At 50.4% G+C, this 23,322-nt stretch overlaps 4 protein-coding genes across 7 annotated transcripts in view; 2 read left to right on the top strand and 2 right to left on the bottom strand.

Moving 5' to 3' along the window:
- Positions 1-5,521: 5,521 nt before the first annotated feature.
- GFAP (glial fibrillary acidic protein) lies at positions 5,522-13,291 on the top strand (the record flags this gene model as incomplete). Of its 2 annotated transcripts, XM_081271392.1 has the most annotated exons (10): positions 5,522-5,976; positions 6,968-7,028; positions 7,213-7,308; positions 8,411-8,572; positions 9,706-9,831; positions 10,025-10,245; positions 10,815-10,858; positions 11,211-11,330; positions 12,509-12,594; positions 13,250-13,291. In XM_081271392.1, the coding sequence occupies 10 exons, from the start codon at positions 5,522-5,524 to the stop codon at positions 13,289-13,291; spliced, it is 1,413 nt and encodes a 470-aa protein (XP_081127518.1). The 2 variants fall into 2 exon arrangements, with proteins under 2 accessions (XP_081127518.1, XP_081127519.1); XM_081271393.1 differs by lacking the exon at positions 11,211-11,330.
- A 2,263-nt stretch (positions 13,292-15,554) lies between these two features.
- FAM187A (family with sequence similarity 187 member A) lies at positions 15,555-16,799 on the bottom strand (the record flags this gene model as incomplete). The annotated part of the gene is made up of 1 exon (XM_081271398.1): positions 15,555-16,799. One exon carries the CDS (start codon positions 16,797-16,799, stop codon positions 15,555-15,557), a length of 1,245 nt encoding a protein of 414 aa, XP_081127524.1.
- Positions 16,800-16,975: 176 nt separating this feature from the next.
- DNAAF19 (dynein axonemal assembly factor 19) lies at positions 16,976-20,896 on the bottom strand. Of its 2 annotated transcripts, XM_081271417.1 has the most exons (4): positions 20,711-20,896; positions 19,514-19,665; positions 18,989-19,121; positions 16,976-18,294 (listed from the first exon to the last, which is right to left on the bottom strand). In XM_081271417.1, exons 2-4 carry the CDS (start codon positions 19,654-19,656, stop codon positions 17,842-17,844), a joined length of 729 nt encoding a protein of 242 aa, XP_081127543.1. In that variant the 5' UTR covers positions 19,657-19,665; positions 20,711-20,896; the 3' UTR covers positions 16,976-17,841. The 2 variants fall into 2 exon arrangements, with proteins under 2 accessions (XP_081127543.1, XP_081127544.1); XM_081271418.1 differs by lacking the exon at positions 20,711-20,896 and having other exon boundaries at positions 19,537-19,632.
- A 353-nt stretch (positions 20,897-21,249) lies between these two features.
- The window catches only part of EFTUD2 (elongation factor Tu GTP binding domain containing 2), a 42,627-nt gene continuing 40,554 nt past the window's right edge, over positions 21,250-23,322 (top strand). Inside the window, exons 1-2 of one of the 2 annotated variants that reach the window (XM_081271331.1) lie at positions 21,250-21,388; positions 22,746-22,854. In XM_081271331.1, coding sequence (XP_081127457.1) covers positions 22,750-22,854 — 105 coding nt within the window. In that variant the 5' untranslated portion in view covers positions 21,250-21,388; positions 22,746-22,749. Of the gene's footprint in view, positions 21,404-22,745; positions 22,855-23,322 lie in introns of both variants that reach the window. The other variant, XM_081271330.1, reaches the window with a different exon arrangement.

Below are 23,322 nucleotides of genomic sequence, written 5' to 3'. Positions count from 1 at the left end.
TCAAAGGGAAAGAACAGGGCTTTCTCTTTGAGTCCAGCCTCCACTCAGCTTCGGCTTGGCCCTCACAGGGGACATCACCACCTGGGGAGCCTCCTTGACAGCAGCTAACTCAGGAGTCCTGTCCCAGAGCCCTGCTTGTCAGTCCCCAGATTCCCCCAGGAATGGGCCTCTCCCTCTTGGCTGCATGTAGGGGATCCTGGTTCCCAGCCAGAATCTAGTTTGTAGTTGTCTTCTTCTCCTGCATAGTTCTTCTGTGAAGAGGGGCCCAGGAAGACTTGAGACAAAGGTCATGGGGGAAGAAAGGAACCAGAGTCACCCCAGGGGCTTCTGGCTATGGCTATGCTTTCCAGCACCCCTCCCTCAACTAAGTACTCCCCTCAGCCAGGTGCATCCCTCCTGCCCTGTTCATCTGGTCCATTTGGAGAACTGCTGGTTTGGAAATAAAAGGCTACCCACCCCCCACCCCTCTCCTCCCACCAGGGCCACATCTGGTCCCCCGCCTCTTGCCCTCCCAGAAGGACCTAATCAGGCAGGGACAGGAGGGGAGGGGAGCAGGGAGCAGAACAGATCCGAGAAAGCAATTAAAAAGCCTATCTCAGGGTTAGAGGCTGGGAGTGAGGGGCAGGCTGGAGCCAGCCCTGGTTGGGGTGAAGAGAAGCAGGGAGAAAGGGCCTCATCTTATTAACCCTGGGGTCTGTGAAGGTGAGTGAGCTTATGCCTCTAAGAACATGCTGAGAGGGGCCAGTGAAGAGGAGGGGATGGAGTCTGGGGTTCAGCCTGGAACCATCCTGTAGCCACAGAGGTCATTTCTAAACAGAAAAGCCTGACTGGGCATGGGCTGAGCAGGGGGAGAAGGAATCGTCCCTGCTCTGAGATTGCCCCCCTTCAAATGAAGGGGGAGACAAACCCTGCCTCCAGGAGCCCCATTGGACATTGAACCATGGGGTCCAGTGGTAGGGAGCTCTGGTCCAAGGTGCCTTAGTCTAGGCAGAGGAAGATTCTATATTCTTAGGCAAATCTGGATCTGAGGGGAAGACATAGGTCCCAGGATCAGGAAGCCCCCATCTGTGGGGGGAGACATGGACCCTGTCCTTGGGAGTCCTCAGGCTGAGGTGCAGACAAGACCCACACCCATGAGAAGTGTCAACATATCCAGAGCTTCTGGAACTGAATGGAGTCGTGGGCCTCAAGTCTGGGGATGAGGAAAGGCAGATGTCAGGGAGGAGAGAATGCAAGTTAGGAAACAACTCTGCTAACCTCTGCTCCAAGTTTGCAGAGCTGACAGAAGGAACTTGCATGCATTCCCCGGAGAACCTAAAGCCACCAATGACTGGTTGTTTGAGGGCAAATTGTGCTGATTCCCTCCCTCTTCACTAGAAGCTGCCCCTCTGCTGTCCACCCTGCCAGGATGGTGCCCACATAGTCCCAATGCAGCCAGTAGGACATGGCCACCCCCACTCAGCTCCCACTTCTCCCAGCCAAACCCATCCCAGATGCACTAGCATTAGACAGGTAAAGCACGCGGTAGGTGTTATTAAACAGAATGATTTGTCAAAGGCACCTGCCCTGTCCAATTTTCACTGATTTTTTGTTTTGTTTTCTGGGTTTTTTTGGTAACAGAAACTGAACTCAGGGGTACTCCACCTGAGTTCAGTTTCTGTTACCAAAAGAACAGAGCCACATCCCCAGCCCTCTATTGTATTTTATTTAGAGACAGGGTCTCACTGAGTTGCTTAGTGCCTCGCAGTTGCTGAGGCTGGCTTTGAACTTGCAATTCTCCTGTCTCAGTCTCCCAAGCTGCTGGGATTACAGGTGTGCGCCACCGTGCCCGGCTAATTTTCACTGATTTTATCCTCACAATTATTTGGAGAAATAGGTATGGCAAATCCCCATTTTACAGATGTGGAAATGTAGACTCAGAGAAGGTTCCTCAAGTCGTCTGACTTTACAGCTATTGAGGAGCAAAGGCTTTGCGCTGTAGAGGACACAATCATAGCAGTCAGAGGTAAGTCTAGAGAATAAAGGGGTTGATCTTTTTTGGTGATACAAACGTGGGTTTTAGAAAACCCACAGCGGGTTTTAGAAACGTGGATTTTAGAAAACCCACAGCGACTTTTCCCTTCCTGCGCACAGCTGTGGCCAGACGTGGGCAGCTGAGCACTGCCATCTAGTGGCACTGGGACTCAGCTCTCTTCCTCTGGTGGGAACTAAAGGGTCAACCAGAGGGACTTTAAGGCTCTTTATCCATCCTACCCAGCTTGTTCACCACATGATGGGCAGGCATTGGGTGAGAGGTGGGGGCACAAGCACAAGCAGAGCCACTAGGAGGCAGCTAAGTGGGAAAATGGTCACTTGAGTAAGAGACTGGAGTATTTGGAAATCATCAGAACCTCATGTTGTGTGGGTTGAGGCCTGAGAGGGGTTGATTTGTCTCAGGAGGACTTTGGGCTTTTCCCTGTATGCAGGAATTCATCTAAAAGATTCTGGTTCAGGGAGAGGAGCACAGAGAGGTCATCTTGTCCCCACATCAGCTTGAGGCAGGGCATAGCTTGGCTGCAGACTCTGTGAAGACACATCTGACACACATCAGATGTGTCTGTGAAGACACACCTGATCCCAGCCGCTCAGGAGCCTGAGGCAGGAGGATCACAAGTTCAACTTAGTGAGGCCCTAAGTAACTCAGCAAGAACCTGCCTTGAAATAAAATATTTAAAAAGGGTTGGGGATGTGGCTCAGTGGTTAAGCATTCCAGGATTCAATCCCCAGTACACGCCCTTCACCAAAAAAAAAATATATATATATATATATATATATATATCTCCAGGCATCTATCTACCAGTCGGCTTAGGCTTTGGCCTGAGGCTTTGGATGTTGGGGCCTTCCTGTTGGAGAAGCAGAAGAGGAGGCACCTCAGAAAATGAGCCCTAAACCAGACTGGGAGGATGGGTGTCCCATTAGAGGCTGGGAGGGCTGAGGGCTGCCTTGCTCCGGTGGCTGTGTCTGCCTGGGGCAGATGGGCATGAAGACAGTTTAGGAGGGAGAGAAAGGCAAACGTAACTGTCTAACAACAGGGCTTGGTTAAATGAACACAGATAGTAGAAAACCATGCAGCTGTTAAAATGATGATGTAGATAAATATTTATTGATATGGAAAGATGTTCACAACATATTGTTGAGTAAGAAAAGCAAATTACAAAATAATTTGTGCAGCATGAGCCTATTTTGGAAAATTGAGTTATATGTGTAGAAAAAAGCTGGTATCTATCTCCATGTGGTAAAATTATGGCTAATTAAATTCTTTTGTATTGCTTATCTGTATTTTCCGATTTTTCTACAATAATTATGTCACAAAAAATAATGGTTATGAAAGTTTGCAAAACAACCATGACTGACTTTTGTCTCTGGTGAGATTCCTGAGAGAGTTTGGGGCTGATTGTGGAAGGGGTCTCAGGATCCTGTGGGAGTTGAGGATGGAACTGGGCTATATCAGGGCACAAGGAGAAGGCCGAGGGTGGGGAGCCTGGGTGACCCTTTGTGCTGATGCTAAAACAAACTCATGTCTGCATGCACAGGAGCAAGTCTCTAAGCTCCAGTGATGAGCACCTTCTGTTCTTATTGTATCTTTTCCCTCCAGGACCTCTTTGCCCATATTTCCCTTCGATTTGCCTTAAAGAAGGCAAGACCACATACTATTTTCTGTTGGGCAGCTAGGAAGGGTAGGCCACCCCAGAGATGAGGCTGGGGACAAAGTCTCCTGCCTTGTCTTGCTCTTTCTTTAAAGTACCTTGTCCTTCCCCAGCCTCCCAACTACATCAGGATCGAAGGTCACCAGGACCCCCTCCTCAGGATTTCCCTCATCATGACACTACTCAGGCCAGGGGCAGATGTCATTGGAGTCCAAGGGCTCTCACCTCCTTCTCTGCACTGGGACTCATTGAGGGAAAACTTAGTAGCCAGCTCATCAGATGTCCAATTGAAAAACATGTCCCCTAGTGTGGAGTTGGGGGTGTTGCTTTTACTGGAGCTTGGGGGCCTGAGCTGGCTTGAGAGTTGGGGCTGGGGCAAGCAGCCAGGCCTTGTCTGCAAGTGGGAGACCTGGCGGTGCTGGGCTGGCTACCCCCAGAGTCTCCTCCTTGTGCCTGCTGAGTGACTCACCTTGGCACAGACACAATAGTCAGGGTGGGCACACAGCCTGCTTCCCGCTGCACCCTAGCCCTTTTCAGATGCTTTCCGAGAAGCCCATTGAGCAAGGGGGCTTGCACTGTACCCCAGCCTGATATCCTGGAACCCTGGGATAAAAGCCATACAGCCCCCTGGGGACTGCCCTTGCTGTATGGCGCCCACGCTGGCGGTGGAGAACAAAGCTCCATTCAGCAAGTGCCCTGGAGTAGAGATCAGAAGCTCAAGCCTGGGCAGCGAGGGCAGAGTACTGGGGGAACAGCACTATCTGGGCTCAGAAGGCTTTGGCGCCTGGGTGGGACCAGACTGGACAGGATGGATGGACCTAAAATCTCAAGGGGCAACAGGACCAAGGACCTATGTTCCCAATTAAACCCAGTGGTTCCTGAATTCCCAAACCCACCCATTCCCAGAGGCCTTTCCCATCTCAGCCTGATGTGTGGGAACTTAAAAGACATAAATCTTCAGGGGGAGAGTGAGGGGTGACCAGGGAAACAGGGTGTAACAGGAACAAAGATTTGAGCCGGCACTGCCAGCTCATTCATAACTGCTTTGTGGAGCTGTCAAGGACCAGGCTCTGGGAGCCTGTGCAGGGAGGCCAGGCAAACACAGGGCTAAAGAGAGGCTCAGGGAGAAGGCCTATCCCTCCTGCCCTATCAGGATCTCCACGTCTCTTTCCCATAGCTATATAGAAACCTTAGTTGCCCCTCTAGACATTCCAGGGAATGGGGGGGGGGGGAGAAAGCAGAAAAGCAGGACCTCTGTGCTTAGAGGGCATGACTCTGTATACCTGTTGGAATAGTGCTCAGCAGAAAACTGTAGCATAGGCTGTTCTTTGCAGCATGGCATAGGTTCATTCTTCACCTAATTCCCTGCATTTAGCAGGCACAGGAAGAGGGAATGTGAAGTAAGGGAAGGCCTGGAAGCAGGTCAGAGGTCACCTGGCACAGCTCTTGTGTGCATGTGCGTGCACACATGAATGCATATGTATGGTCCTAAGGATTGAACCCAAGGCCTCCCGCATGCTAGACAGCTCTCTCCGACTGAACTACACCTCCAGCCCAGGCCCAGTCCTTTCTTGACTCCTTCCTAGAGAGAGGGTCTCCTTGCTCATTGATCAGGGCTCCAGCACCAGCATCCAGCCCTAGGTACCAGGAAATCCTGCCTCTGGGTATAGTGACCTTGGTGGGGTGAGAGAACTCTCCCGTGGCTGGGCTGCAGCCCAGCCCCACCCCCTCAGGCTATGCCAGGGGGGCGTCGCCAGGGCAGCCCAGGCAGGGCCAGGCTGGTCCACTCTCCCATAAAGCCCTCACATCCCAGGAGTCAGCAGAGGCAAAGCAGGATGGAGCGGCGACGAGTCACTTCTGCTCGCCGGTCCTACACCTCCTCCGAGATGTTGGTTGGGAGCCTGGGTCCCAGACACCTCCTAGGTCCTGGCTCCCGCTTTACCCTGGCTCGAATGCACCCTCCAATCCCAGCCCGGGTGGACTTTTCCCTGGCTGGGGCACTCAATGCAGGCTTCAAGGAGACCCGGGCCAGTGAGCGGGCAGAGATGATGGAGCTCAATGACCGCTTTGCCAGCTACATCGAGAAGGTTCGCTTCCTGGAACAGCAAAACAAGGCGCTGGCTGCTGAGCTGAACCAGCTTCGGGCCAAGGAGCCCACTAAGCTGGCTGATGTCTACCAAGCTGAGCTGCGGGAGCTGCGGCTGCGGCTTGATCAGCTCACTGCCAACAGCGCCCGGCTTGAGGTGGAGAGGGACAATCTGGCACAGGACCTGGGCACCCTGAGGCAGAAGTGAGGAGCGGGGGGGGGGGGGGGGGGGTAGGGAAAGGGGGCTGGTGAGCAAAGAGGATGGAGCCTCTGAGAGGGCGAGGCTGCAGGACTGCAGTCTTGGACAAGGGCTCAGCCTCTTTGCTCCCTGGGTTTCCCCACTTCTGGAAAAGTGGGGGCTATCATGCTCCTGGGAGGGACCAGGTAGCAGTCTAAGACCTCAGGAATCTGATTCCCAAAGGACTTCTTCCAGGGTGCCAGACACTCTGGGCTCATCCCCACAGGGGAAGGCTATGCCAGGCAGCCAAGGGCCCCACTAGACAGAGGTTTTGCATTTGATTCTCTGGGCATTGAGAAGTGTGTGTGTGTGTGTGTGTGTGTGTGTGTGTGTGTGTGTGTGTGATGGGAGGGAGTTGTCACCTATTCTGGGTCTGGGTCTATACAAAAGAGGAGTGACAAGAGGAGAAGGTGGGTGTCCACAAAGAGGCTTGGGCTCCAGGCTAAAGGAAGTGGGGAAAAGTGCAGGCAGGTCTGGGTGCAGAACAGAGATGACTACATATCACTGGCCTCTGATCATATTCAAATCACTTTGACTTGCATGGCTATCAAGCAGAGATCACAGTAAAATTCATCTCAGAAGGTAGTACCTGGTGTCAGAGGAAACTCCAGAGGCATGGTGATTTGCTGAACAGTGGGCATGTACATGCACCCTCCAATGCGGGAGGATGTGTGTTGAGCATGCAGCAGCAAGTGCACATTGGTAGATGCGCCTGTGTGAGCAGAATCAGGTGCACTACCCTGCCAAGGCGTCTTAGTGATGAGTTAAGACAAAAGCCTTTGTCTGCTCATGATCCCAGTCAAGGCTTAGGACCCCTCTCTGACCCTCACTCCTCCTGCTACTCTACTGGTCCTGGGGGGCGGGGAGGGTCTCTGTAGTAGCCACCTCCAGGGAGATAGGTGCAAGATTCAAGAATCCTACAAGATCCTGGATCCAGGAATTTATTCCCCATCCCAGGCTCCAGGATGAAACCAACCTGAGGCTGGAGGCCGAGAACAACCTGGCTGCCTATAGACAGGTCAGAAAGGTGGAAGGGAGGGTCAGGGAGGGGGAAGTATTGATGGCAAACACAGCCCCCAAGCCTAGCCCTTCAGAACAGTGTGCTGCTTCCCAACACCCCAGAAGCAGGGGTAAGACAAGGCTGGGGAATGGAGAGGAGGAGCCTGGAGTCAGAGTGGCCCAATGCCCCATCTCCACTCCAGGAGGCAGATGAAGCCACCCTGGCCCGTCTGGATCTGGAGAGGAAGATTGAATCATTGGAGGAGGAGATCCGGTTCTTGAGGAAGATCCATGAGGAGGTGAGGCCAAGGCAGAGGGAGGGAAGCCCAACACACAGAGAGATACACACACTGAGAGAGACAGAGACAGAGATACTCTGAGACAGAGGAAGCAGATTGGCAGCAGAAAGAAAATGAGAGAGAGACAAGAGTCAGAAAGTGAAGGCAGAGACAGAGAGTATCCCCACCATCTGGTGAAAGGCACAGACATGCCCCCTGAACTGACAAGTACAAGGCCTTGCTGCCTGGGTTTTTCTTCACATCATCCCTAAGAGATAGGAGCTCTTCCAGCTACCTTCTTTTCACAGAGAAAGACACTGAAGTCTATAAAAGTTAAAAAAATGTCCTAGCCGGGCATGGTGACACACGCCTGTAATCCCAGTGGCTGGAGAGGCTGAGGCAGGAGGATCACAAGTTCAAAACTAGCCTTAGCAAAAATGAGATGCTAAGCAACTCAGTGAGACCCTTTCTCTAAATAAAATACAAAACAGGGCTGGGGACTTGGCTCAGTGGTCAAGTGCCCTCGAGTTCAATCCCCAGTACCAAAAAAAAAAAAAAAAAAAGTAAGGCTGAGGGAGCTTGGGTAACTTAGTAAGACCCTGTTTCAAAATTTAAAAAAAAAGCTTTTTAAAAGTCTTAAGGTCACATAGTTTGTCTCTGATTCCCCACTTCACTCTGTCTCCACTAAAATGAGAGCCATTCTTTTTCTCTCTGATTTTGTTTTTTGTTTTGCACATACCAGTTAAATGCTTTACTGCTGAGCTACATCCCCAGCCAAAACGAGAGCCATTCTTAAAAAAAAAAAAAAAAAAAAAACACCCACTAATCTCTGACCTCCAATTCTGGATTCACAATCCACGGCCCCATGGAACCTGGAAACCCACAGGCACATGCTCAGCACCTGCCTCCTACCTATCTAGCCCAGGAAGGACAATGACAAACTCTCCCTCCTGCTTCTCTTAGTCTTGGCCATGCCACTTACTCCAACAGGGCTGTCTCATCTCCCTTTGCCAATGCTCCTGGCTCAGGGGCAGGTAGAAGAGGGTGTGATGCTGTGAGAACCCCAGCTGAAACCTACACCTGGAGCCCTGACCCCTGGTACCCCTTCTCTCACCCTGGCCAGGAGGTGCGGGAACTCCAGGAACAGCTAGCCCGACAGCAGGTCCACGTGGAGATGGACATGGCCAAGCCAGACCTCACAGCAGCCCTGAGGGAGATCCGCACGCAGTACGAGGCAGTGGCGTCCAGCAACATGCAGGAGGCAGAGGAGTGGTACCGGTCCAAGGTAGCCTTGCCTGTGGGGCTCCTCAGTCAGCCCTCCTTGCTCCATACAAGAGGACAGGGGAAGGAGGGAGGAGGAAGCTAGAGGAATATCCTCTCAGTGACCGACCTCCCCAGAGAAGTGAGATAACCTGCCCAGGTCACACAGGCACTACTATTTCCAAAAGTACTCATTAATATTATTCCTGCTATTACTACTATTGTGCTACTAACATTGTTGTAATGCCAGGCCCTGTGCTTTGAGTGGATTATCTTACCATGAAGCACTATTCTTCGAGAGATGAGAGAACTGAAACCCAGAGAGGTTAACCAACTTGCCCAAAGCCACAAAGCTCCTATGTGGTAAAGTAGGATTTCCAACCCTATCCCATTTCACTTGGGAGCCTGCATTCTTGATGCCTCTGCCAGTCTACGTGCTGGGTTATGGAGCATTTACTGCATGCCTGGTTATTTGCTGGGATACAGAGAGGCATCTGAGCAGGGAGATGTGATAATGGACCTAAATAGGGCTGCATAGAGAAACACCACAGGGCAGTTTATTTGCAGCGTTGGAACTAGGGAAGTCGGTGGGGGACATTTGAGCTAGAAAGAACGGGTAGGTTACCTATATAAAGAGAAGAGGAACAGCAGAGCTTGTTAGGAGGCCGGGAGGTGGAACACAGAGAGTTAGTACTTGGAGGTGCTGGTCCAGGGCGCCAAGGCTGAGGGGTGTGAGCAGCAAAAGCCTGTGACAGTCTGAGTAGGGTCAAGGCCTGCTGGAATGCTGAGTGCAAGCTGGGGGAAAGGGCTATTAGCACCCAGGGGTTTGCTGGCCAGGACCTATTATCCAAGGTGGGGCGGGTTTCAGGCCCATAGATAGGGCAGCCAGCACAGAGGTTCAAGATCCTCTGGCACTGGTCATTCTTTCACCGGCTGAACAGGTACTGTGCTAGAGGCTGAGGCACAGCAGTGACTACTGTGCCTCCAATCCAGGGGTCACTGTCACTGGGAATAATCCCTGCCAGGGCCAGTGTCCTGGGGGTGACCTGGGTCATGCCCATCTCCGTGATTTCCCAGCAGTCTCCACGGGCCCACGCGGATCCCCTGGATATATGTGTCGGGGGCCCACCCCTCAGTTAGGGCTTTTTCCCCTTCTAGTTTGCTGACCTCACAGATGCTGCCGCCCGCAACGCGGAGCTGCTCCGCCAGGCCAAGCACGAGGCCAATGACTACCGGCGCCAGCTGCAGGCCTTGACCTGCGACCTGGAGTCCTTGCGTGGAACGGTGAGCAGTGGGGGTCACCACCACATTAGGAGATGCTAAAAGAAAAGGGCCTGGGTAGGGACCTGGCAGAGGGCGGGGCTCCGATGTTACTCCGGGCTGGAGGCCGGGCTCGAAGCCTCTCAGAGTTGCGCAGAGGTCCCAGCTCTGTGCAGTATGCCGGGGCCCCGAGGGACCGGCCGGCTACATCCCACAGAATGAGTCCCTGGAGAGACAGATGCGCGAGCAGGAGGAGCGCCACGCGCGGGAGGCGGCGAGTTACCAGGAGACCCTGGCCCGTCTGGAGGAAGAGGGACAGAGCCTCAAAGACGAGATGGCCCGCCACCTGCGGGAGTACCAGGACCTGCTTAATGTCAAGCTGGCCCTGGACATCGAGATCGCCACCTATAGGAAGTTACTGGAGGGCGAGGAAAACCGGTGAGCCCAGACCACAGCCCTCGGGAAATTCTCCCTGCTGCCTCCCTCTAGAGTCTGCCTTGCTCCCTTCGGGGCCTGAGAGTGATCCATCCTTGGGTCCAGTTATTCTCCCACCCAGTGCCCAGCACATTGCCTGACCAACACACAGTACTATTCAATAGATGTCTGATGAATGGCTCTAACCAATATTGATTAGGTCCCAGGGTGGGGGGTACCTGGGTCACCCTCCAAACTAAGGGTCTCACTCCTCAGCCTCTCTAACAAAGACTGGACTTCTGTTCCCCTGACTGATCTCTTCCAATTCTTGGCACTTTCACCATTTTCTCCTCCCTCTCCTCTGCCATGCAAGTCTCCATTCTCCTTAGTGGAACATGTGCCTCGGCAGATAACACCCAAAACTCTGGCACACTTTTGGAGCTACGCAGAGAGCACTGGCTGCTGCAGAAAGCTTGGGAGACTCTCCTGGCATGGCAAATGGCCCTTTAGGTTGTCATGCCAACCCTTGTCCAGAACCTGGCCTGGGATGTCCTAGGGCAGCCTGGTCACCCCATCCCTTTGCTGTCTTTCAGTATCACCATTCCAGTGCAGACCTTCTCCAACCTGCAGATCCGAGGTCAGTAGAGTGGGCCTTGTAGGAAGGGTGTTGGATGCCCACCTCCTCCCCCAAGATCATGGGCGTTCTGGCCTGGGGCCAGAGACCAGGGGAAAGAGGTCTGGGCTCTCCCTGAGGGTCTTCATGATTCACTGCAGAGCTCCTAGCCAGAGCACAGCATCCCTGGGCACTCACAGGTCGGGCTTGCTGCTGCTCCTGTCCTGCTCTGCCTGTGTCCCTTCCTCCCCTCCCTACACCCCATTCCACAGCAGAACTGGATGAGGTCTCTGCCTCTGCCTGCTCTGCATGCCTTGGGCAAGGTCTGCCCTTTTGAGTGTTTCATATTTTTTTTTCCAACTGCTTGTCACTACAGGGGGCAAAAGCACCAAAGAAGGGGAAGGTCACAAGGTCACAAGACATCTCAAAAGGCTCACAATACAAGTTATACCAATACAGGCTCACCAGATTGTAAATGGAGCCCCGTCGGCTCTCGGTTAGCTGCCTGCCTCTCAAATGAGTGCTTTTCTCATCTTGACAGGGAGTAAGCAAGTCTCAGCAAGCCCATTTTCCTGGTCCTCTTGGGCTCACTCCTCCCAGGAGTCCTAAAGGACCAGAACTGTGTCACTTTCCCAGGAACCTCAGTGCCCAGCACAGGGTAACTGTAGGTTAAACTAGCAGATCTGGCCAGTGTTAAAGGTGGCAAGTCCCTGGGTACTCAGACGAGATGCTCTCAATCAGATACCATCCTCTGCCTCCCTCCTCTGTCACTGGGAAGTTCCCTTGGGTCTTGCTGTGCCTGGTGGCCAGGTTCTATGCTTGATCCATCTGTCCCCAAGGCTCTGTTGCTCTTCTCAGTGCAATGCAGCCCAGAGGATTATTTCCCTCAGGAGTGCTACTCTTGTAGTGAATGAAATTTTATGTTCTCTGTTCTTAATTTTAAATAATAGTGTGACATGTTATAGTTTTCTCTCTAAGGGGGGACTAAATTACTTTTTTGTTGATATGTGGCCATCAGTGATTTGTAGATAAGGAAAGAAAATTCTCTTCTTCTGGGTGAGGATATTTAGGAACACCAGATGTGTTTCCAAGGCTTAATTCAGCATCAGAAAGTTAACCATGCTGACCAGGTAGTGAAAATCTGCTGAGTGCTAGACATTGAGGGATCACATAAGTGACAGACAAGTAAGAAAGGGGAAGGGACCTATACGTATCAATCACTAATATGTGCCAGATTTTTACATACATTATTTTAGTTAATCACCTTCTTACTGCCACCTAGAGACCATCATCCCCATTCTGCAATACGGCTGAGGTCAATTATTTTGTACATACGGCTGGTTAGTGGCTGAGCTAGGGCTCAAGCTCTGGTCCACCAGATTTCAAAGCCCACGTGCTTCTTCTCTGATGCAGTACTGGATTGCCAGAAAGCCAGATAGGGATTTAAATGAAGCCAGGTCAGAGATGGCAGAGCACTGGATTGCAGTGGGATGTGCCCAGCACCATGGGGACTTGGGAGGTCTCCAGCCCTTTTGGAAGAGCAGGGACTCTCCCTGCCTGGATGGATAGGCACTTGTGCTGGTGATTCGTGTGTGTGATGGAGAAGTTGGGTGTAGGAGAGGATGTGTAGTGTCCTGAGGACCCACGGGAGGCCTCTTCTCCCAACACCTGTAGAAACCAGCCTGGACACCAAGTCTGTGTCAGAAGGCCACCTCAAGAGGAACATTGTGGTGAAGACTGTGGAGATGCGTGATGGCGAGGTAAGGAGGGATTCTGGCTGTGTCCAGGGATACTTGGCAAGGCTCTGGAAGAAAGCCTGGGCCAGGCACACAGGAGGTCCTTGGTGACTTCCAAGAGCTCCTGGAGGGCTATGGACTTTGGGGAGGAGCCTGAACATCACTCCTTTCTTCAGTCTCCATGGGCAGTGAAAGGACCTAGGCCACTGGATTGGGTCCCAACTCAGGCTCTCTCCCTTTCTCACTCTCCAGACTCAGGTGCTTCTGGAATCAGGACTAGGAAAGAGAGGAAGGAAAGCAAGTAGCTTTCACTCCCAACTCTGGCTGGGACAGTTGGGAAGAGGGAGGACTTTCAAATTTTATTCAAAGGAATCTGCCAGAAGGACAGGAGAAGGGATTTGGCATGCTGCTCCCTTGGCATTCCCAGTTGGAGTGGCAGCAGCAGTAAGGCTACTCTTATACCCTAAGCCCTGTGTGCCAGGCATGGTGCTAAGCACTGTACAAGTTCTCCTTTACTACCCACTCCGACCACTGCACAATGAAAGGTGGTCTTAAGAATTAAGAAAGTTCTAGGATGGTTGGGTACTTGCCTTACATAAGTTACATAGCTTAGCATGGGGGACCTGGAGTCGGTGAGCTCCTAAACTGTTGCACTGTGCACCTTCCCTGTCCCCTGCAGGTCATTAAGGAGTCCAAGCAGGAGCACAAGGATGTGATGTGAGGTGGGCCACCAGGTGGCCCCACAGCATGAGGCGCCTGTAGTGGGAGCAGTATAGTTGCTTCTCCTTGTATAGCTCATTTCTCCAGACCTGATTCCTAACTGCTGCTCCCCTCCCTCCTCCATCTCTACACCAGTCTGCTGCCCTAGGCTTAGTCAGCATTCGGCCTGCCAGATGGCACCCACCCAGCACCTAGCAACTTCAACTAACAGGGAACTCACACTAAAGGGGCAGTCTAGAAGTGTGGCCAGTAGCTTGGGTTAAAATTGGGAGTGAAGGAATAAGTTGGATAGGGCAGGGGGCACCTACAAATCACCCTGTTGTTATGGCAACTGTTGCCAAAGCTGGAGGTCTCTGGAGTCTCTGGGAACTGGGCTTTGAGTTTTTTTAGGCTGCTGGAAGGGGAAGTCCTCACAGGCAAGACAGCCCTGGGCAGAGGCTTGTTCTTCTAGAATGACCCTGACCAATGTAGGAGAAGTCCTGCTACCTAAACTACAGAGAAAGGTCCCAGGGGGCCTCCTGAGTGGTAATTCAAATGTCTTAATTCCATTGAGCTGCCATCCAGGGAACCAGTCTATAGGCAGGTAGGAGCTTGGTTCTCAGCTCTCTGGGAATCTATAGTTAAGTGGAGAGGGAAGGAGTGTTAGAAGAGCAATGAGGGGGGCTTCCTGGCCCCTAGGTATGGATACAGAGAGATCAAACCCAGGACGACTCCCACATCTGGGGTAGAAGGGACACTGGTAGTGAGGAGGCAGTGGGGATGATGCCAGACATTGGAGTGGGGGTTGTGAGTAACCAGTTACACTTGGCCTCTGGGTCATGGGAATCCAGAAAATGACTCATCCTTTTGAAGATGCTGAAACAGGGGAGAGAGGGCTGCTTTCCATGGGGGCAGAGTACCACTGTCTCAGTTCTGAAGGCCTCTTATATGCTGCATAATCTTTGACCACCCAGGCCTCAGAGCCCTGTGACTGCTGCCTCCTGACCACAATGAGGCCACTACCCTCCACCTAACCTTCTCCACCTGTAATGACTAGCTGCTGCTCTTCCCTACATTAAGGGCTCCTTGTGTCCCCTCTTACCTGCGTATAGAATGTACCCTATTTAGGCAGCACCCTATTTTATAGTTTGGGAAACTGAGGCATGAGCAGAGCAAAGATAATGGCTCATTCTTCTGCAGCCTGAAGCAAGGGCACTCGGGCACACTCTTCCACCCCAGAATACCTGCTCTACTGTCCATGTGCAGGCTGGTGGGCAGGTGGTAGATATTTGTGCCCAGAAATGGGGCTGGAAGGGCCCACTCCATGGTCTTACTCCCCCTCTGAGGCCAAGAAGGAAGGGGGGGTCTCTCAGGGGATCCCTCCCTCTTCCCAAGACTTGGTGCCCTCTCTTCACTCCTTGCTACCATCTGCTGCTGCTGTTGCTGCTAACCTTCAGGGAAGTGCCACCATCTTTACTCACTGAGGAGAAATAAAGATGCATACCATGGCCTTCCCCAGAGTGTACTCTCATCTCTTCATGGCAGGGGTGGGGAAGCTGGGGTCAAGATGTAGCACTGGACAAGACTCAACTTACTCTTTATCTCTAATTGTCTTGGGAGTCCAAGTCCCCATGGCAGTAGCCACATACCAAATCCCATTTCTGACCTGCTCTGCCACAGCAGGCATGGTACCCTGGCCTATGCTCCCCACTCCATCTTCTCATCCCCAGCCTGAGTGCAGTGGCTCAGGAAAGCCCAGAATTTTATCTCTGCTCCCTTCACCATTCCCCATCCTAGTCTTCATCTTTACTCCCACACCTGCTATTCCTACCTGCCATTCCCAGTACCATGCTGGGGAGAAAGCCAAGGAAGACATATGCTAGCTCCCTTCACTCTTTTCTTCCTTCCTCCTGTGCCACCCACAGCTCAACCAGTGCCCCGTCAGCAATCCTCAAGGTCACCTCAAATGCGATCCAACAACAACAGGTGATTTGGTGGGTATTAGTTCACTTCATCCTCTGTCCTAAGTGTGAAGTCAGAAAACATGTGCCCCTGCCTACTTCCCTTCTCCTCAGTCCCCAAGCTATCACCTGCTTTAGGTTTCCCCACTTCCCAGATCAGGCCCCATACCTGCTCATGAAATTGGGAAGCAGATTGTAACTAATAGATTTGTCTGCATCTTCTTGCCACATGTCCCAGCCCAGGACGCCTACCCAGAGGCATCTGGTATCATTTAACAAACACATTGAAGCACAACTGGTCTTCAGAGCTTGGGAAGAGAGAGCCTAGGGTGAGAACATGGGACGAAAGCGAAATGAGTAACAGCAGCAACGACAGAGGTGCACGGTGACAAAAATTGCCGTGATGAGAAGATAGCTTATCAGGGTGAGCTCCACAGCAGCACGAGTCTCGGGGTCAGACAGTGAGGCTGGGTAGTGCCCTCGGGATGTCACACTGAGTCGAAACCCAGCGATCTTCACCCCTTGCCGCCAACAATAGTAAATGCCTCGGTCACTTAGCTGGGTGAAGCGAATGTGGAGCTGGTTGCCATGGTCAATGAATACTCTCATGGATCTGTTGACACCTTTTAGGTATTGTGTGCGGTAGAGGTGCTGGTGGCCCTTGTCCCAAGCCACAGCATGCTCTGGCCGGGCCCCAGGACAGGAGATGATGAGTCCATGGCCCAGTCTCTGCTGGTGAAACTGAATGGGCACTTTGGGCACCCAAGGCTTGCTACCCACTTTGGACACGTAGTTGTATATAGCCAGCACACTCTCCCGGAACCGGTTCTTCTTTTCGCAGGGCACCAGGCAGCTCTGAACCAGCAACTCAGGCATGTGGTCCCTGACTGAGGTGCGCAGTCTCCTAGGCACAGCCTGTGAACCACAGGACACCACATCAGACTGTGTCCTCCGGTACCGTGGGGAGAGGTCAGGGCTCTGCAGGTAGCAGAGGCCAATGCGCCATTGCTCCCCACGCACCCCACAGCGGTCACAAGGGGTCCACTCCCAGAAGGTGGTGAAGACATGGAGGTTCCCATAGTACTCATCAGCAAAGGGCTTCTGGCCCATGTCCTTGAAGGTCGCCACCATTCCCTCATTGCTCTGGATGTCCACATCGTAGGCATAAAAGTATTCCCCTTTGCGGGTGCCACAGAAGTACAGACCTGAGTCCTCAGGCTGGGCTCGGAAAACCAACAGGCTAAACATGCGGATGCTGAAACGGACTAGCATGTCACTGCCCACACGCACCTGGGCCGCCTCGGTCAGCACACGCCCATCAAAGTCTGTCAGCACTTTGGTGTGGCTGCTACCCACATGCTTTTGATAGTACCAGACTACAGCCGGCACCTCCTCAGGCTTGCAGTGACAGGGAAGCTCAAAGCTCATGTCAGCCAAGTAGGCAGCATTGTCAAACATAAGGAAAGCAGGGCAGGGGGTCTTCAGAAAAATGTTCTCCTTCTCCACTATTTCAAAGGCCTGGAGACTGCCCCAGGCCCATAGGAGCACAGTGGTGTGGGCCAGGCTCATATCTACAGGAGGGAGGGACAGAGGAGCAGGGAAAAAAAACAAGGCACTGAACACCTATGGGGTTTCTAGAAATCACTGCCAAGAAGAGGCCTCTATTTGAGGAAAGAACTAAGCAGCCAGGAAAATAAGCAACAGTCTTCACAGGAAGCAGCCAAATGCAAGGCAATTTATTTCCAACTGATGTACTAGATGTCCTTGGAATGTTCCAGGCCTGATCTCGAGGGAAAATCATTCTAGAACTTGGCCTTCACTCACCTTTCTAGAACACTGGCACTCCCCTGCTCCAAGAATGGATCAAGGAAAACCAGATTGAGCCATAAGGCCCTTGTGCTTCACTGATCTAGGCCCTGCCTGACCTGCCCCATATAAAATATCTTTCCTTCCCTCAGTCTGGAAGCCTTCCCTCCAATACACCTGGCCATCTGGGACATTGGACCTAAGTTAATGGCTTGGGGCTTCCCCAACCTGCACAAGAACTCAGCCCTTAGAGAAAAATTCTGCACCTGAAATGAAGTAGCATTTTGTCACTGTTAATTAAACGTCCATTCACTGACTTCGAGCTACAAATATTCTGATTAAAGAATTATGAGTATCAGTGTTTATTTGCCATGAAAGATGAACAAGTTTGCTTTTTTCTTTTTCTGAGTGGAGGCTATACCTGGTGTCACCCGCATTTGGTTGGAAACACATCCATCTCTCATGACCAGTGGGTTAGATTCAAAAAGGGTGGGAAGCAAAACTGATTTCAACCTCCTGGACCCTTTTCTGTCCTGTGGATTCACACAGTTCAAAAGATGGATACAGTGACTGGAAAAGTTAGAGAGACTTGATTCAAGTTTTTTTTTCTCTGAAAATTCCAAGCTGAGAAGGGAAGTATATGTGGGTTTCTCATTATAGTCCTGCAGAAACCCCAAGACAACCACCAAAAAATGTCTCTGATGATCATTGAAGCTCACGTCAGCCAGGGAGGCAGCACTGCCAGACATCAGGAAAGCAGGTTAGGGTGGTCTTCTGAGAGGGACTCTGAGGGTAGCCAGTCCTATCAGTGAATCTGGTACAGCCCTAATAGTTCCTGCAGGAGCCCCTCCTCCTCCTGGAGCCCACCATCTTGCTCCTCCACAGCCTGTTTGTCTGGACAACCCCCCTCCTGCAAAGATCTGGGGGTAGCCATGGCCTTCAGCTTCTGAAACAAGCCTCGGCAACTCTCTTGCTCAGCATGGCTCAGGAGGCTCAGGTTCAGGGTAAAGCGTCCCGTGCCGGCCAGGCTGCGAAGGACCCCCAGCACTGTCATCCTATCAGCTGGCCTCACATGATCATTCAGTACCATGAGCAGCTCCCCTAGAAGTCCAAACCCCACATCTGTCTGGAAGAGGTGACCCAGTTTGGGACCTCCAAGCTGCAGCAGGGCCTGGTAGCGCTCTGGTCCACTCTGCAAGTGTCGTCGCCAATCTCGGTAGAATTCTGCTGAGGTCTCAGGCTGGAAGGGGACTTTCTCCTAGGTCACAAAGGAAGCAAAGGGGGTCCAGAGCTCTTCTGGTTGCTCTGTGACAGTGAGGTTAAGGGGAGCCTGTGGGTTTTCATCTTAACTCTAGGATTGCTCTCTAAGCACTGGGTAGGCTACTGTGCCTGTGGGTCTCATTTTCAAAGGAGGGAACTGGGGATGTGAGAGAGAGGGAGGGCCCAAGGAATCCAGGCCATGATTTGGCCTGGATTCTCACTTATGCTGGGATTTTCCTACTGATGAATGGGACGTAGCTCTGGTTTTCAATAGTAGATCAGTATTTGCTTTGAGAAGGGTGAAGGATTTAATGGGGAATCTCAGGAAGAGAGAAAGGAACACAAAGTGAGTGTCAAGGACCTGACAGGCTGGGTCTCTCTCCCAAAACTGCCACAGGATTGTTGTACTATCTATGATCTATCTCAGAAGCTGAGATTTCCAATTCTGATGTAGGAATGAAAGTCAAAAGACTGATGGAAGGAGACCTCCCTACCTTGCTTTCTGACTCATTCTGCTCAGTTCATCTCAGCCCTATCATCTCGTGGTTGCTTTTCTTTCTGTGACTAGAGGCAAAATCCTGTTTCTGTTGTCTTCCATGAGATAAAAGGAAGAAGTATATGTTGTAAGAAGACACGGTTGGAGCTTTAGGACAGAGCATTCTGCTAGTCTAAAGAGGCTGGGCCTTACCTACCTGGGAGATTTCGGTGGCCACATCTTGGGAAGGCTGCCCTTGAGTAGTGTGACAATTCCAGGGCACAGTTCTCTTTCCTCCCATCTTGTCCTTCCGCTCCAGAGGCTTCAGATGTGATGCAAGGACAATACTCCTATAGATAAAGGACAGAGAATAGGTGGTGAACTTAGTGCTGTGTCTTGGGAGGGAGGCAGCTAGATTTTGCCTGATGTAAGGTTGAACCTGTTGACAGGATAATATGACAACTATGATAGCAGTATAGCTAAAAGTTTTCAAACTCTGCACATGAAGCCAGATACTGTGTTCAGAATCTTACATGCAATAGCTTATTTAATTATAACAAAAATTATTCTCTTTACAGATGAAAAAATTGAGGCTCAGAGAGATTAAGGAACTTTCAGAAGATTACACCAGTAGTAGAGGTTGAGGCCAGGAGCTCAGAATGATCTGATTCCAGAGTGCTTGCTGTTAACTACTGTAGCCCATTATAGCAGGACGGCCTGAGAAAAATGGCAGTGAGCCAACCTGAACTCCTCATAGGAAGGCACCCTCTGTTCCACTGCCCGTAGCTTGGCAGCATTCTCTCGTTTGTACTTCTCATCAGCAGCGAGCGCATCCTGCAGCTCTTTCTCCAAAGCTTTGAAGTTAATAACATCATTCCTTTCCATGGCCTGTTCCTGGGAAGGAAGGCATAGGGAATGAACATTAGTGGAGGGCCAATATCAGGAAAAGGAGGATGCCTCTGGGTTATTTTTTCATATTTATATTTTAGTTGTGAATGGACACAATATCTTTATTTTATTTGTTTTTATGTGGTGCTAAGGATTGAAACCAGGGCCTTGCATGTGCTAAATAAGCACTCTACCAATGAGCCACAAACTCAGCCCCACCTCTGGATTCTTTACCAAAACACAAAATGACCCCAAAACATTATGACACTTATCTTAGCAAGCATTACAAAAACCTGGCTTTCTACTTTATACAAGTTGAGTTGCACAGGGAGGGCTTATATAAGACTTGTCACTGAAAATACAGAATTCTGACTTTCAATTTGGAGCCCTGTCTTGATTTTGTTCTCTACTCTAAAAATATTTATAGCTCAGTAGTAAAGCACTTTCCTAGCATGTGCAAGGCCCTGGGTTTGATCCCCAGCTCCACAAAAATAATAATTTTGGTGCTTTAGCTGAAGAGGCATTTGGATCTCAGAATTCAGGCCATTCATTCTTCCACATAGGATCACTCCATAGCAATTTGTTCCACTGAGGATATCACACAAAAGCAGGAGTCTTGTTAGCTACCAGAGCCCAGAGATAGCATTGCATCCTTCCTGAAATCTCTTTAATGCGAAAAGATAATTTTCACCCAAACCAGAAGCAATGAATGAACAGGAAACTGAAGTATCAGAAGAAGGAGCTCAATAATCTCCATCCCCAAATCTCTCTGTCCAACCCAAGGCTGGAGGCACAGATGTCTAAGTACATGGGAAAAGTCTTTAGTTCTGCCATTGTACTTTTGTAGTCTCAGGGCAGAGTCTAACTGGCCTTTTCTACAAGAGAATCTTCCAGATGGGTTCCAGTCTGGGCTCTGGCATTTACTTGTGAGACCTTCCTGAGCTTCAGATTCCTGGTAAATTGAGCTAGATTTTGTGGTTCACCCAGGAACAGCACTAGAGCAGGAAAGCAGGAGGTCTACAATCAACCCCATGACCACCCTGACCCCCACCTCGACGTGGAGAAGCTGAATGCTGAGAAGGGAGTTGGGCTGGTCAGCAACTGAATCTAGGTATCCCGTTCCTGTCCAGGTTTTTGTTGCTGTTGTTTGTTTTTTATCTTCCTGGTTTAGCTGAGACTATAAGCCCGACACCTTGTGTGGCTTTCTATCCAGTTCTGAGGCCTTTCCTGTCATCGAATGAATAGAACAGCTCTTCCTTTCCTATTACTCAGCCTCCAGTCCCTCACCCTCGCGACCCTGGCGTTGGTCCCCTTGTTTTCTTTGGGGATCCCTGATATGCTAGAACCGGAAGACAGCTCAGCGCATTCTTCGCCCCACAACGGTGGTTGCCCGGCAACTACGCCAACCGCCTTCCCACATGACCGGTCCGAAGGCCCCCTTTCAGGGTGGCTCCGAGACGCCTGATCATATTTCTGCGTCCTCAGACCTCACTTTCTTTGGAGCAGCGCAGGCCTTGATTTGGAGACCCACAAGTCCACTTTGCCGGTTCCTGTCTTCGCGGTCAGCAGTCCTTGGAGCAGATTTGCAGGCAGAGGTCAGTCCTCCGAGAAACGCAATCGTGGCGTCTGCGAGGTCCTTCCTAGCGGCGGGCGCAGACGTTGTCGCGGCGTGGGACGGAAGCGCGGTGTCCAGGGGCCGACTCGGAGCACTTGGCTGAGCGGGCGGGAGGTGAGCTGCAGCGGGGTAAGCGCTCTGGAAGTTTTTTTTTTTTTTTCTTCCGGGTGGAATGGGAAATTAATGAATGTCATATCTGGAGAGGTGTTGTATACTCTCTGTCCTTTTCTCTTTACAAATGGGTAAATTGAAGCCTGGAGCGGGATCGACACATGCGCACCGGTTCCGGGCTTTCCTTGTTTCCTCAGTGGGTAACGTCCTGTCCCTGGGCAGAGGCTAGGCTCTAACTATCCAGTCCCCTTTCTTCCTCCTCCATCTATGCCGACTTAATCCCTTCTTTGCCAAGTTCCCACCTTTGAGAGCCTGAAGTCTAGCGGAGAAATGCAGATTTAATACACAAGAGATCCGGGTTTGGGGTATCTGTGGGAAAGTCTGTATGTGCAGTGTTGGAGTCATTAATTCACTCAACAGATACTTATTGGGGACTGTTTTGTGCCAGGCACTGTTCAAAGTAAACAAAACAAAGTCCTTGCTTAAATTGTAGTTGGAGAAATGAACAGCAAACAAATTACTATAAATGAGTTAGCGGTAAATGTTAACGAGACAGTAGAAGCGGAGGTTGGAAAGCATGTATGGAGGACTTCGAAAAGTGACAGAAAAGGTGACGTTTTAATAAAGTAACAAGGTATAAATATCCAAGGGGCAAAAGAGAATGACAAGTGCAATGGTTCTGAAACAGAAATTAACTTGATTTCTTCCATGAACAGCCTTCTAGAAAAGTTTCTGCAGGCACTTAATGGGAGTCTTTTTTTTTTTTTTTCTGTAATCTTCAAAAGTCATGTAAGTCCAGAAAGACTAAGAAACCGTTCTAGATTGAATGAGAATAAAAACACATCAGCTAAATGCAGATGGTAATCCTGGATGGGATCCTTGGTTGTGCAGGACATTATTGGAACAATTTGTAAAACTTGAATGGAATATGTGTATTAGGTGGTAATTCTGTGCTAGTATACATTTTTCAATTATGGTGGTTGTGTTGTGATTATATAGGATAATGTTAGTAGTGTGGTAGAACACTTGCCTCACACTGTGAGGCACTGGGTTCAATCCTCAGTACCACATAAAAATAAATAAAGGTATTGTGTCCATCTACAACTAAAAAATATATTTGGAAAAAAAGAAAGAAATGGAGGAGAGAGTATGGAAGTAGGACAATGAGTAGGGCATAGAGGTGGGGGAGGTACTGGGATTTGGAGGGAATTAGTCAGTAGGTTAATCAGTCATTAGTCACATTTGGAAAAGGGGCATGAGAGGTATCTGACCAACCTTAAAAGTCGAAATACAAGTGTTTGCCATGGAGTCTTGGATTATCTTTCCAGAATCTAACTCTTCTCCTCTCTTTGAATTTTAGCATCATGGATACTGACTTGTATGATGAATTTGGAAATTATATTGGGCCAGAACTTGATTCTGATGAAGATGATGATGAATTGGGCAGAGAGACCAAAGATCTTGATGAGGTACAACAAACATATTGCTTTTTATCATCTCTCTTTTAAAAAGATCAGTAAAGTTCTGAATCCTCTGTATTTCCATAATGCCCTGTGTATATCTCTTAACATTGCCTTTTTTACAGCCTGACTTAAACTGCCCCACAAAAACTCAGCTACTAAAGATCCAAAAGGGAATATAAGATAGTTTCACTGATGAGGTGTTTTTTTTTTTTTTTAATACCTTTATTTTATTTATTTATTATGTGGTGTTGAGGATCAAACCTGGGGCCTTACGCGTGCTGGACGAGCGCTCTACTAGGAGCCACAACCCCAGCCCGATGAGGTGGTTTATATTCTGAGCTCTGGTTCATCTGAAAGTAGCTCTTCTTCCATTTGCCTGAAGTATCTTTTGACAATCATGTGTAATTCCAGTTTAGAAAAGGTAATCAGCTTTTCTGGGCTGGGGATGTGGCTCAAGCAGTAGCGTGCTCGCCT

This window comes from Spermophilus citellus, assembly GCF_964194105.1.
Source record: "Spermophilus citellus genome assembly, chromosome: 17".
NCBI classification, from domain to species: Eukaryota; Metazoa; Chordata; class Mammalia; order Rodentia; family Sciuridae; genus Spermophilus; species Spermophilus citellus.
The sequence above is the reverse complement of the archived record's forward strand: the minus strand, read 5'-3'. Positions and strand labels throughout refer to the sequence as shown.

What these genes read in the sequence shown, in the direction of transcription:
- DNAAF19 (XM_081271417.1), bottom strand. Translation starts at nt 19,656, where the DNA reads ATGGAAAGGAATGATGTTATTAACTTCAAAGCTTTGGAGAAAGAGCTG. An exon ending in CCTTCCTATGAGGAGTTCAG is followed by an intron (nt 19,122 to 19,513) that starts GTTGGCTCACTG and finishes CTTTATCTATAG; the next exon opens with GAGTATTGTCCTTGCATCAC. An exon ending in TGGCCACCGAAATCTCCCAG is followed by an intron (nt 18,295 to 18,988) that starts GTAGGTAAGGCC and finishes TTTGTGACCTAG; the next exon opens with GAGAAAGTCCCCTTCCAGCC.